The 12,821-nt window shown below is 40.4% G+C and overlaps 1 protein-coding gene across 1 annotated transcript in view; it reads right to left on the bottom strand.

The window, feature by feature from the left end:
• Positions 1-1,071: 1,071 nt before the first annotated feature.
• The window catches only part of LOC120223253 (limbic system associated membrane protein), a 245,780-nt gene continuing 234,030 nt past the window's right edge, over positions 1,072-12,821 (bottom strand). Inside the window, exons 7-8 of the mRNA XM_039221267.1 lie at positions 8,053-8,085; positions 1,072-1,737 (exon numbers count right to left, since the gene is read on the bottom strand). Coding sequence (XP_039077198.1) covers positions 1,640-1,737; positions 8,053-8,085 — 131 coding nt within the window. The 3' untranslated portion in view covers positions 1,072-1,639. The remainder of the gene's footprint in view (positions 1,738-8,052; positions 8,086-12,821) is intronic.

Here is a 12,821-nt window from a genome sequence, read left to right on the forward strand (position 1 = left end):
CCAGTGGGGAAGAAGGGAGATAGTGTGAGCCACCAACAAAGTATTAGCTTGCAACATCAGGACAAAAATCTGCAAAGGAGTACAAGAAATGGTTTCCTTCTTGTTATGGTTGATGCTTTGTATATAGAGCTCTGCCAACATCTCTATAAGGTGAGTGGGGACCTGGGTATCTGTCTACTTTTCCTGCCTTTATCACTCTCCCTATAGGAAATAAAATTTGCTCAGGGGAATCCATGGGCCAAATGCAGTGTTATGTGAAGATCAGGGAGGGGGCAAAACAGGGCTGCTTAGGATCTCCATGTGGCTCATCATCCTTTCATTGGGAGTTAGCTCTTGGAGACCTTTCTGCTTCTTGGGATTTACTCAACACATGCTACTCACTCCTGCAGCAAAGCAGGTCCAAGCCTGCAAAAAGCCAGGAAATATATGAATTCCTCAGACTCATGAAACAAGAGTGAAATCAGAAACCTTCTCTCCTAGGTCACATCATTGACGTCACTGATTCTTTCTACTGTTTGCTCACCCCAACAATAGTAGGCACTTTCATTTACAGTGATATTCTGAGTGACTCTCGACTGGGTTCTGATGATTAGACTAGGAGGAATATGACGTTCTGCCCTTAAAAGGGGCACAGCTTGGTGTGAATATACACTGATGTCATGTGACAGCCATGGGGTGGGGGTGGGGGCTCTGCTCCATGCCTCCTTCTCCACCATGTCCCCCAGCAACTGATCAAGGCCGCATCTCACAATTACAATGCGGGACAGTATCTACAGCACAATGAGTTTATGTACACATGGACCATTCCCTTGGCATGCTTTAGAGAGAGACACACACGCTCACATACTTGTATACCCACGTGAGAGCGAGAGACTTAAGCACGCACGCACAGTGGAGAAAATTAAAATGGCACTTCCTAGCATTTGCGGCATGACTAGTGCTGGGGGGAGGGGCGGTGAAGAGAAGCAGTAGCCAGAGGGTGGGGGTGGGGAATAAAACGGAGTATCTGGGATGGATATGGGGGAGCTAGAACACACTGAAGGGGGGGCGGGGAAGAACTCTTAAAACTCTTAAAAGTTGGGGAGATAGTGGAGGCAGGAAAGCCAGATAAAGGCTCAACACGGGATTCCAGCATAAATTCCACTGATAGTCTGAAATGGCTACAAGTCAGCTCAAATGAAAAACAGAATAAAAAGATGATGGCAATATAAACACCAAAGGCAAGACCGTAGTTTTTCTTTCCCCACAGATGAAAAAGAATGAAGGAAGGATAAAGTGTGTGGGGGGGGGGGAGGGGAGGGGGTTAATATCCATCTGATACTTCTTCACTTGTCTTATTTTTACAACATCCGGGGTCCTTAGCATGATGTAGTCCTTATATAGCATACATTTGCTTCGATCTACGCATATCCTTGTAGAACTTTTCCCACCCTGATTTATACTTAAATTTTTTATTGATGGACTTAAAATGGTTTTAAATGTATTTTCTTCTTCGTTTTATTTCCCCCTCCATTTATAAACACACAAAGTTGTGAAATAAACAGTGTCCCCCCATCTCGCTCTCTCTCTCTCTCTCTCTCTGTATCCTGTGTGACGCATTTTTGTGTGTTTTTTAAATTATTTTTAAATTTTTATTCTATTAACATTTGCTGAGAAGGCAGAGCAGAGATGCCGCCAGCAGCCACAGTGGTACGGCCAGACTGATGGATCCATTTATTCCTCTCACCGACCCAGGCCCTGCAGCACAAAAGAGAAAGAGAAGAGAACAGTTACATTCAGCCCGCTCTGTGTTACAGCTGACTGCTGACTGTATCAGAGGGAAGAACGGGCTGGGTACCAGCGCCTCAAAGTCAGGGCGCTTATGTACAGCCCAAGAAGGGCTCACAATCTTTCCTAAATCCTTCTGCTTGAGTTCTAAGTATCTCAAGGGGTATCAGTGGTTGAAACACATTTGAATACAAGATACTCTTGCTGGAGAAGGCTGAATGTGTCTGATGGTGCTGTGGGCTCCTCTTCACCCAACCGCTTCTTGCATGCGGTGCTCTGCAGAGCATTGTGATGCCAGCACTCGTTAAGATTCCAAGCTTTGGTGAGGGTCCTTCAGCAGCCAGACACGGGCTTCTCTGGCTGATTCATCACAGCATCTCCATCAATAAAATATAGAGCCAATCCGAAACTCTCATTTCTCAGGCGGAAGCAGTAATTATTTATTTGTTAACAGGGAGGGGGATTGTCTCTAAGGAACATTTACGGCTGAATGGTACCTTAGCTGCAAGCTAGAAAATAAGTCAACTCCTTGTAGAGTCTTAAGAGGTCACAGGGGATCATCTGTTCCAAACTCTTCATGTGACGCTTTAAAAATCAAAATCAAAAGAAACAACAGCAACCACCACCGCCACCAGAAAACCTAGAGAAGCTGAGAGGCAAGTCCAAACCAGAAGCAGAACTGAGACTTGAATGTTCCCAGAATTCACCCTGGAATGGCAGCCTACGTGTTTCCCACTGTCACTGTAATTTTCCCAACATGGACACAATTTTGGGGACCCGGGTCTGGATCTAAGAGGGAGATGGGAATGGAGAGGAAAATGGAGAAGATTTGTGTAGACAAAGAGAAGAGAATTGGGGCAGAAAATGTAGGCCCCAAGAGCTTGTCTCCTGTGCTTTGTTTTTCCATTTTCCCTTTTTGTATAGTTCTGTTCATATAGATCCATTACAAGAAGAAAATATTAGTATGTTTCACAACAGAGATTTTAGATTTAAGGCTGTATGCTTAGACGGACGATGTTCAAAAGAGAAATCAACATGACTAATTATGGGTCACTTTGCAGTTCTGAGGGCACATATGCAGATCATTGTGTGTGAATGAATGTGCATGTGAGTGTGTTGTGCGAGCACACGTGTGAAAACCTATGATGGTTTTCAAGCGCAATGGAAGCATCCCCTGGTTTGCAGATGTTTCCAAAATTGTCTACAAACATATCAGATCAGATGTAAGATAACAGGGAAAATGTCGAAGTCAAGAATGTTCTCCTAATCCGTGTTTTATATAAATAATAGCAACTGAACAAAACCAGCAATTACACAGCCCTAATACCAGGTACTGTCAGAAATGCTCTACAAATGTAAGCATATCACATGCTATGAGGCAGGTATTATAATGAACCCTTTTTCACAGTGAGATAATAAGAAGCACAGAGAGGTTAAATGTGTTGTACACATTTACACAGCTCATGAGCAGAGGAGCTGGGGGTTTTACTCAGGCAGCTGGCTCCCGCCTTTGACCATCACCACTACACCGTGGTTACATAGGGAACGAGTGCCAGTGAGTCTCCTGTCTAACATCCAGCAAACGAATTTTGGGTTCATTTAAAACAAGAGCCAGAACAAACAAAAAAACACGGAGGCATCCATGATCTTCGGACAAATGATTTCCAATAGAATATTTTTTACTAGAATGTCTTCTTGAGAATATTAAAAATATTACTTAGTATAAAAATATGAAGATATACAAACTGTGAACAGCATAGTTATAGTCTAAAATAAGCTTTATTATCTGGAAAGCTATGGAAATGCAGAGTAAATAATTTAAACATTCAGTCAGTCAATTCTTCAATTTTCTGAATGGCTGTAGGATCTTATTAATAAAAGGCACTTTTGCTATCTTCATGTTTCTTCATGAGGAATTTAGGTTCAAGAAGATTATGTGTGTGCATAAGTTACCTGATGGTAGTTGTTACCCAGGCAGTGGAATGTGCCCGGGCACATTCGGAGTCTCAGCCCAGGGCTTTTCCTTAACCTACCCTCCATGCCCTTCACCACACTTTTTGGGCTTGTGACCTTTAAGCTCTCTCAGTGGCCACTCCCTAGGCCTTCTAGACAGATGGCGATGCATTTCCCTATCACTTTAATTCCTCTATATGCTTTAAATGGCATAAACTCTATGGTACATTTGTTTGGATTAGTGTTGTCAGTATGGTTTCCAAAACAGAGAAAGACTATACACAAATTGAGCCCATACAGGACTAAGCAAAAATTTTTTTGTTTTGCCTTAGGGATAGTGTGAAACAGAAGGATTTTAGAAAGCGTCTAATTCTGCCTATTTCCTTAACCTCATTTTTAGTGCTGGGACAGGCTAGATGATCTCTCAGACAGCTTGGAGTTGAGTGTTAACTGGGGATGTCTAAAAAGCCTAGTCTTATCACTTTATTTGAAGGGCAGTAAATATTTGAGAAAGCAAACAATCTGTCATTGAAAAACATGATATATACAAATATGGACCTAAATAAACATGGCCACATATCACATTCTTGCTATTGTATGTACACACATATATATGCAGATACAAAGAGAAGTATATATGTTGTGTGTGTACTTGTATATACACATATGATATAATGCACGCACATATTATTGGTCTTTTAATACATATAATTGAGAATTAACTGTTACTTTCACAGGCTAGTCTATGATATATATAGGGATCCCAGTTTGACTGTGTTAATAATCTTTAATTTTATCCTTAGTAGAATTATTATTTATATATTTGAAATGCATGGTGTTCATGTAAATTCTGATTATGGTGACGGTGGTATAACTGTCAATAAAGTGAAAACTGTTGTATTTATATATTTGAAATGCATTTTGTGGATCTGTTAAAGGTATCTTCATCTCTATCAATTATTATTTATTAAGTGCTCTCATATAGCTATTTGATGTGCTTCTATGACATGCTCTTTTCATAATTGGTTTTGAGAGTAAATAAATAACTTGAAAAAATGCAAGAGTAAATGAATGAGAGTTGGAGAATCATCACAAGTGTGTATGCAATTATAGATATATATGACTGCATAGGAGACTACTTCAGTTAATGGCTATTTCAGGGCAGAATAATCAGCAAAATCATTAATTACATTTTAGTTCATAGTTATGAAATTTCTGCTTATTTGTGAAAATGCAAATGATAAATCTTATTTCCCACACCAGATGGCCAGGCTCAGCAAGTGCTTTTATATACTGACAGATATAATGAAAGCAAGAGTCTGTAAACATAAATTAGCCTTAAGAATAGATGAGCAAATAGAACCACAATTCAAAAATTGCTACATGTTTTTCATATAACAGACAAAACTCATATCTTGGCATTTAGGCACATTCTATATGTGTTTATGTATGTGTGCATACACTTACACGTGTGGTATCTGGTAAGCACACAATAAATGGTATGTCATCATTAATGCTATTCACTATGGAAGGCTGGATTACAGAAAGGGATGAAATACCCCCAAACCAAAGGCATTGGTTTGTGAACTGGGTCAAGGCTTTTAAAATGTGACCTGCAAGGGCAAAATTCAGCTACAGCAAGATTGAGAATCTTGAGTCAACACACCAGGTCAAGGTTCTCAACCCCAGGACAGGATGATAAGTGAGACTCTGTATCAGCATGAAGGCTGGACTGCACTTTGCCACAACAATGTTTTTAAAAGGGAGTTTGTGATTAAGAACAAGGTTGATAAGACATCCTGAAATTACAGGATATGATAATTTTTGGCAAGTCTCTCCACTGCAAATCTGAGGCAAGATACTCAGCCAATTGATTTTTCTTTCAGTAAAATCTCAAAGAAAGTACTAGGTGATTTTCCAACACCTGCGTTAGAAAGCATACACTTGGAGACACTTTATGATTCAAATCCAGCCAGTGCATTTCTGTTGCTTCTCCTGAATACTTAGGACTCATTTCCCTGGATTTAGGACTAGATTTATTCGAAATAAGCATTCTTAAAAAAGTAATAATCAATAATCAGAGCCTCAGTGATCCGTGGGCATTCCTTTCAGCCACTGAAGAATCAAGGTCTATAATAATTTTATTCCTGTTTTCAGCTATACAAGAAAAGAAGAAAGACCAGGTGGGTTTAAGTTTCAATTCTACTTAGAATTATTAAGGGCTGACTAAGTGACTGACAATAAAACAAAAACTCAAACAAAATACAAAACAATTGTCAAGCAAAGGAGAAAAATAATCTACATCTCTCTTAGATATAATCTGGATGTGGAGACTAAGGCACTTCCCTGTCCTGGGAAGCCATGTTTAAAGGGAAGCCTGATAAGATTGACTTTGGCGCCACCTGCTCTCCACATTCAGCCAGTACAGCTTCCTCTGGGCGAATGAATTGGGGATTAAAGCCTATAATCTCCAGGCTGGAGTAGAGAAGAGGGGATATATTGATGTTTAATTTGAACAATGTGTCTTAGAATTAAATTTGGGCTCCTCTTAAAAGTGTCTTGAAGAACCCTGAAGTATTTTCACAGTAACATCCATTACATCTTTTCCATTGCAACAGCATCAAATATTTTGGCATGTGAAAATTTGAAATTTTAGGCTGATGCTTAGAATTCCTTTGGATACCACCAGGAATTTATCTCAGTTTTTTTTAATGTTTTACTTATTTCTGAGAGAGAGAAAGAAAGACAGTGTGAGCAGGGCAGGGTCAGAGAGAGAAGGAGACACAGAATCTGAAGCAGGCTCCAGGCTCTGAGCTAGCTGTCAACACAGAGCCCGACGTGAGGCTTGAGCCCACAAACCATGAGATCATGACCTGAGCCAAAGTCGGATGCTTAACCGACTGAGCCACCCAGGCGCGCCTCAGTGGTTTTTGAAAGATAACACTATGCCCAATTTCTCCATCCATACCAAATCCCTGAGGCATCATATGTTCATTCCACTAGTACTAACCGCTTAAAATTCAAATGTAATTGATAATCATGGCACTGGGGAGAGAAGAAGGGCTGAAGGGAACAGGAGTTTACACTTTCTTGCCCCAAATGATCTTGCTACAATGTACGTATTTCTGATGTCCTCTTCCCTGCTGCCTTCTGTGAAGACTTGTTAGAGTTGGCCATAAACAAGGTGCTGACATTTTCTTGGAGTAAGCAATAAAGGGTCCATAATTTCTGATGTTTATTTATTTTTGAGAGGGGAGGGAGAGAGAGAGCGAGAGAGAGAGTGAGAGAGAGAGGGAGACACAGAATCCAAAGCAGGCTCCAAGCTCTAAGCTTTCAGCACAGAGCCCAATGCGAGGCTAATACTCAGGAACCTTGAGATCATGACCTACCTGAGCTGAAGTCGGACACTCAACTGACTAAGCCACCCAGGAGCCCCAAAGGATCCATAATTTCTGTGGCTGTTGGTCACTGGTAGGGTCTAAGTCTCACAAGAATAGGTTCTCACTATTGAGAAGGACCTTGGCTGTCTCATCCCCTTCGAGACTCAGAGAAGAAAACATTTTCATGTGAGACAATTACCAATCCAAGTGAGTGGCCATGAGAATGTACAAAGGGTGATGTCTGGCCATGCAGCTTTCTCTGTGGCTCTGGTCTGGGGATAAACACCATAAGGATTTCTGTTGGATTTGTGAGGAGGGTGCCTCAGAATTGGTAATTGTTTGCATTTCATGAAGCTTTAACTTGATTGCATTGCCTTTGTGGGGAAGCTTTGTGCCATGTGGTTGATGGAGACCTGTAGAGTAGCTCCTGGGAGGCCCCAGCAGCCTGGATGTACTGCAGAAGGGGAGTCCTATGAAGACCTGGGAGAACACTGAGGCAGGAGAGAATATTACATGTTCAATAGCTTCATTGTAGGAGACATTACCCTATTTCCTTTGCATGTATCCACTTTAATAGCTAACAAGAAACAGTAAAGTAGGCTCTATAATTTTTCTGAGCCCGGTATTTGGACAGTGAACATTGCCAAAAACGCGGATTTGCAAGAATGAACCATGGCCACACACGGAAAGTAGGAGAGGGAATAACTTGTTCAGTTTCAGAGGTTTAAAAATGAATAGCTATCAAGACCATTATATGGGTTAGGTCAGAGCTTTTTGGGAATGAGAAAGTTTGTAATGTGGGAAACACAGTGGCAAATATGTTATGAAAATTATTATCACAAATTATTGAAATGAAATAAACTCAAGTGTATAAGACCCCAATATATGGCTATGAAATCTTAATTTTAACATATAGAATATATTCTTTAACATATAGAAATAAGAGCCATACCTTTTTGCTTGAAGTGCACGGTGGTGCCAATTTCTAAAAAAGAAACATTTAACAAAACAAAAAACAGATAAAAAATTTTTTTTATCAACTGAAAATAAGCACAAAGGTATTCTGGTAGCTCCACTGAAAGGAGAATGAGACGAAAGGTGGAAAGAGCATTCTACTAGAAGCACATCCTGGTAGAGATCAAAAGAAAGGCACCTGGAAAGAGATTGTTTTGTTGGAACAAATGTGCAGTTGGAGGTGGCATAAAACAATTTCCAACTACAAATATTTGATGTTACATGTTATGCGTATAGACAAGTACAGGAACTCTGAGAATGGCATGTAAAAGTGCACTTGGCTGCAATTTAATGGGATGATGGAATGTGTCCGGCCTCCAATCGCATCCTGGCATTTTGTCCCTGGTTTGTTCCTCTCAAGCCAGCTGACCTTCATGGTTTTCTTCTGACAAACTAAATCCATTCCAACTTTAGAACTTGTGCACCTGCTGTTTCATCTGCTTGGAATGTTTCTCCCCCAGATCTCTGCATGGCCCAGGCAGTCGCTTCATTCAGATTTCTGCTGAAATGACCCCAACTCAGGAAGGACTTCTCCCATCACCTTGTCAAAAAGGTATCCTCCGTCACTTTCTGTGCCTTTGCCCTGATTTATTAATGTTATTAGCACTTATCATTACTTGGTATCATTTTATATATTTCCTTATTTGCTTGGTTAGAGTTTATCTCCTCCACTAGAATATATGGTCCATGAGGGCAGCAACAGTGGATGTCTTGTCAATCACCGTATCCCTGTGCCTACATCAGAGCCCGACATGCAGTATGTATGCAATAAGTACTTGCTGAATGTACAAATCTCACGGCTGGAGGAGCTTGTACATGTCAAATACTTGAACTCCTTTTTGACTATCTTTATCAACCAAACAAGAATACTGTTTGATCTTTAGAAGTAAATATGGAAAATTTCCATAGGACGTCACAATGACTCTCAGGACCAACTTAATGGTTAATTAGATATAGGAGTCCAAACAATGGCTGTGGGATATGGATTGTCCCCTCTGAAGATCAGGATATGGCCTTGTGCCCCATCAATAACACACTTTCATTAAGGAGGTAAAGTGACTGACCTCTGAAGCTAAGGAGAGCCTTTTGAATTGGACATTTATTTACCTTATTTGAATTGGACATCTATTTACAAGCTTAAAACTTGTTCATACTTTCTTGTGTCTCCCAGAAGGAAGACCCAAATCCTTGGCATGGCATCCATAGCTCTACCCTTCATCTCTCCAGCCTCATCAATGCCTGTCATCTTGCATCCTAACCCACAGTCTTCCTTCATCCTTCAGGGCATCATGTTTTTTTCTGTTGTAGGGCCCATGGCCCAATGTTACCACTACTAGAAATCCCACTCATCCTTTAGAATTCAGTTATAACTTCCACAGGGAAGGCTTCCTGAGTCCCCTTAGTAAAATTAAGTCCCTTTTTTATAAGTTCTGCTCTCCTTCATAACTCAGGAAACTCAGCTCAGTTTTAATTTTAAATACATTTGTCTGAGGTTTTGAGTAATGCTTGTCTTCACTAGTGGACTGTGAGTGCCATGGAGCAGGGGCTGTCTTTGCTACTGTTCCCTGTTGTAGTCTAGCCAATGCATGAAGGCACTCTGAATGCACAATGGGCCAACAAAGCTTTAGAATCACTGAAATATGAGAAAAATAAATATATGCCAGGTATCCTCCTAACAGAGGCTCCAAGGCTCTGTTAAAACAACAAAGAGTCTGAGTAGCTAAATTATTATCTGATTTAGCACAAAGGGGTCAGAACTTTAGAATAAGGTCGGCACAGTTTCTGGGGGTTCAGTGTGGTCTATTTCCTTAAAGATTTTCCATTTGTTTACTCAAAGGAGGTCACAAGGAGAAGTCTTCAAACAGCATGCTGTTTTCTGGTATTCTTATGATGGCTATAAGAAGGACACAATTTTCCTAGAGTCTGAGGTCTTGAAAATGTTTGGCTACAATTCAGCATTAACGAAACTAGTATAAGCCAGGCTGTTCCTAACAGCAAGCTGTGTCTACGTGTAAGGACAGTTTTCCTAAACTCGTCAGATGTGGGGAGGAGGGATACTCGTGTGAATATTCTTTTGTGTTATGACTGCCGGTGGACCTCCAGATGTACTTCTGAAGCTGCTCAAAGGTATTGGCACCCATCCTTCTGTCTTTGAAGAGTTAATCTATTACTTGCACAAGTAAATGAAGCCTTCCCATACAGAAGGATGCAGAGAGAATTCTGCCCCAACTCTAGCAGAAGCCAGGAACCTGTCACTCTTACTTCAGAAGTGAAGCCAGATTTCATCAAGATATAAAACAGTGGTCTCTACCTGTTCACCACACTGATCATCTGACCACTGATGTTTCAACTGTGTATTAAACATATTGCCACTTATTTTTCTTTTATAACACCTGCTCTACTTTTCTTTGAAATAAATGTATTGCCTTAAAAATTGTTGAAGAGTCACTGTAGAGAATGTACTTAACATAATATGGAAAACCGAGGCCCAGAAAGGCTAATTAGCTGCTCCGGGTCACCAGAATAAAGCTGAGACTGAAACCCAGGGCTCCCACTTCTCCAGCCAGACCCCTGTCCATTATTCTACAATTCCCCTCTGCCCCTTGGTATTTTTTATGGGGGCAAAGCTAGGTAACCATAGCCTGTATAACTCTAGGTTTATCGCTGGGATATTTACATGATTTACTCTCGACTGAGGACACTTGGGCTCTGCTTTTGTGCAAAGTGCAACTTCCCTTCTTTCTTTGGTCAAGGCTTTTGGTCTCGCATTCTTTAGAATGTGTAAGGAGGCTGCAGGGTCATAGAGTCATTGCTTCTTACCCAAAGAGGCCTAGATCCCTAATAGGACCATCTTTATATAGAGAACACTGGGATTCCCCTGCTCTGTCCCTGACCCACAGGCCTCCTGGGGTAATTCCAAGCAACCATTCGGGGCCCTGGGCAGACAGGAGGATCGAGCGCTCTGCTCAAGCTAGAAACTATCACGAAACTTCTCTTTGCCTCAGTTTCATTATCCGTAATATAAATTTAATTAACATGCTCCTTATACATTTGTGCTATTGGTTAGATATGTTAATTATCATACTGTGCTTGGAAAGCTGCCATATACATAGTAAGATACACTGTTATCAGATGTGTGGTAAAACCTTTTCTAGAGAGAACTTTCAGTGAAAGTTTGGTGGGAAAGAGAAAAATGTATCTAAACAGGTAGGCCATGTCAGTGCAGATCGAAAGAAAAAAAAAAAATAGAAAAGGTCTACTAGAGCAATAAGGACGAACAGAACATTGAGAGGTGTGGGCACACTGCAGTGATTGGGAAGCACAATGACCAGGCAGCATTTTGGTCCGGAGAAGCCCAGCAATATGCCTGGCTTAACCAGTCAGTGACACAGGCCTGGATAAGAGGCTCCATGTCCTACATAGTTCTTTTAGGGAACAGAAACTCCCCTACTAACTAATTAAAAAGAGTTATTAAAAGGGTGCCTGGGTGGCTTAGTCGGTTAAGCATCAGACTTCAGCTCAGGTTATGATCTCATGCTTTGAGGGCTCAAGCCCTACATCAGTCTCTGTGATGACAGCTCGGAGCCTGGAGCCTGCCTCGGATTCTGTGTCTCCCTCTCTCTCTGCCCCTCCCCTGCTCACTCTCTGTCTCTCTCTTTCTCTGTCAAAAATTTAAAAAAATAATAATAAACATTAAAAAATATTTTTTAAAAGTTATTAAAATAAGAATTTGAAAACGTTGCTCAAATATTGTACTCTATGAAGAAAAGCACACATATAAAAAATATGTATATGCTTGAAATGCCTTTATAAAGCAAATCAGCTTACCAATTAAATTTTAGGAGGCACTCCCTATTGCGATAGATTGGTTCCTGAGACGCTAATGATCTTAAGGCTTGGAGTTCCATTTATCTTTAGGAAAAGAGAACAGAGTGTTTATTTTGTGCTATTATTTCCTATTCATCCTCTTCAGTTGCAATAGTACCTTCCTTTTTGAGGAGTAAAACCCTGCATGTTTTGAGCCTGGCACTTTGAAATCTTGGTTGTGTGCTGCCATCTTGTGGTTATACAAAGACATGTTCCTATGTTCTAACTAAAGGAATTGCCTTTGTCCACCAGGTGGCAATAGTGGGAAAAATAAAAACTTTTTTTTCAGTCAGAGCCGGCATAAAACGTTACATTTCCAAAAGGAGTGTTTCTTATTCTTACAAAAGAGAAAAAAACATTTTCTTTATTGTCCTTAACAAATGAAAATGATTCATCCTTCTGTAGTGCTAAGGTGATTCCAAATTCTTAAGTAAAACCGCCTTGACAGGTATGTTATTTCTGTAGGGATTCCTTGGACGCACTCATTAGAATACACTTGAAACCTATGATTTTTATACCTCTCAGGAAAACATCTCACCACATATTGATCTTGCTTTAGCAAATATACTTAGCAAGTAAGCACAACAGTGCAGGTCCAAAGAATAAAATAAAAAGGTAAACCTGTAGCAATACAATGGACAAAACTTTGGGGGAGTTTAGTACAGAGAAAGTTCTAGAATTCTCTGGAAGCATTATTGCTATATGCTTAGACTCTAGCTCCTGCTGATGGGGTACAAGGAAACAGTGGGGGAAAGAATTTAATACTAGAAAAGGCAAGTGTTAGTACACATTTATTTATGCTCATCTGTCTTTGACTTTTAACTTTCAAAAATTTTTAAA

The sequence above is a fragment of the Hyaena hyaena genome, unplaced genomic scaffold, assembly GCF_003009895.1.
Source record: "Hyaena hyaena isolate Hyena2069 unplaced genomic scaffold, ASM300989v1 scaffold_977, whole genome shotgun sequence".
Taxonomy (NCBI): Eukaryota; Metazoa; Chordata; class Mammalia; order Carnivora; family Hyaenidae; genus Hyaena; species Hyaena hyaena.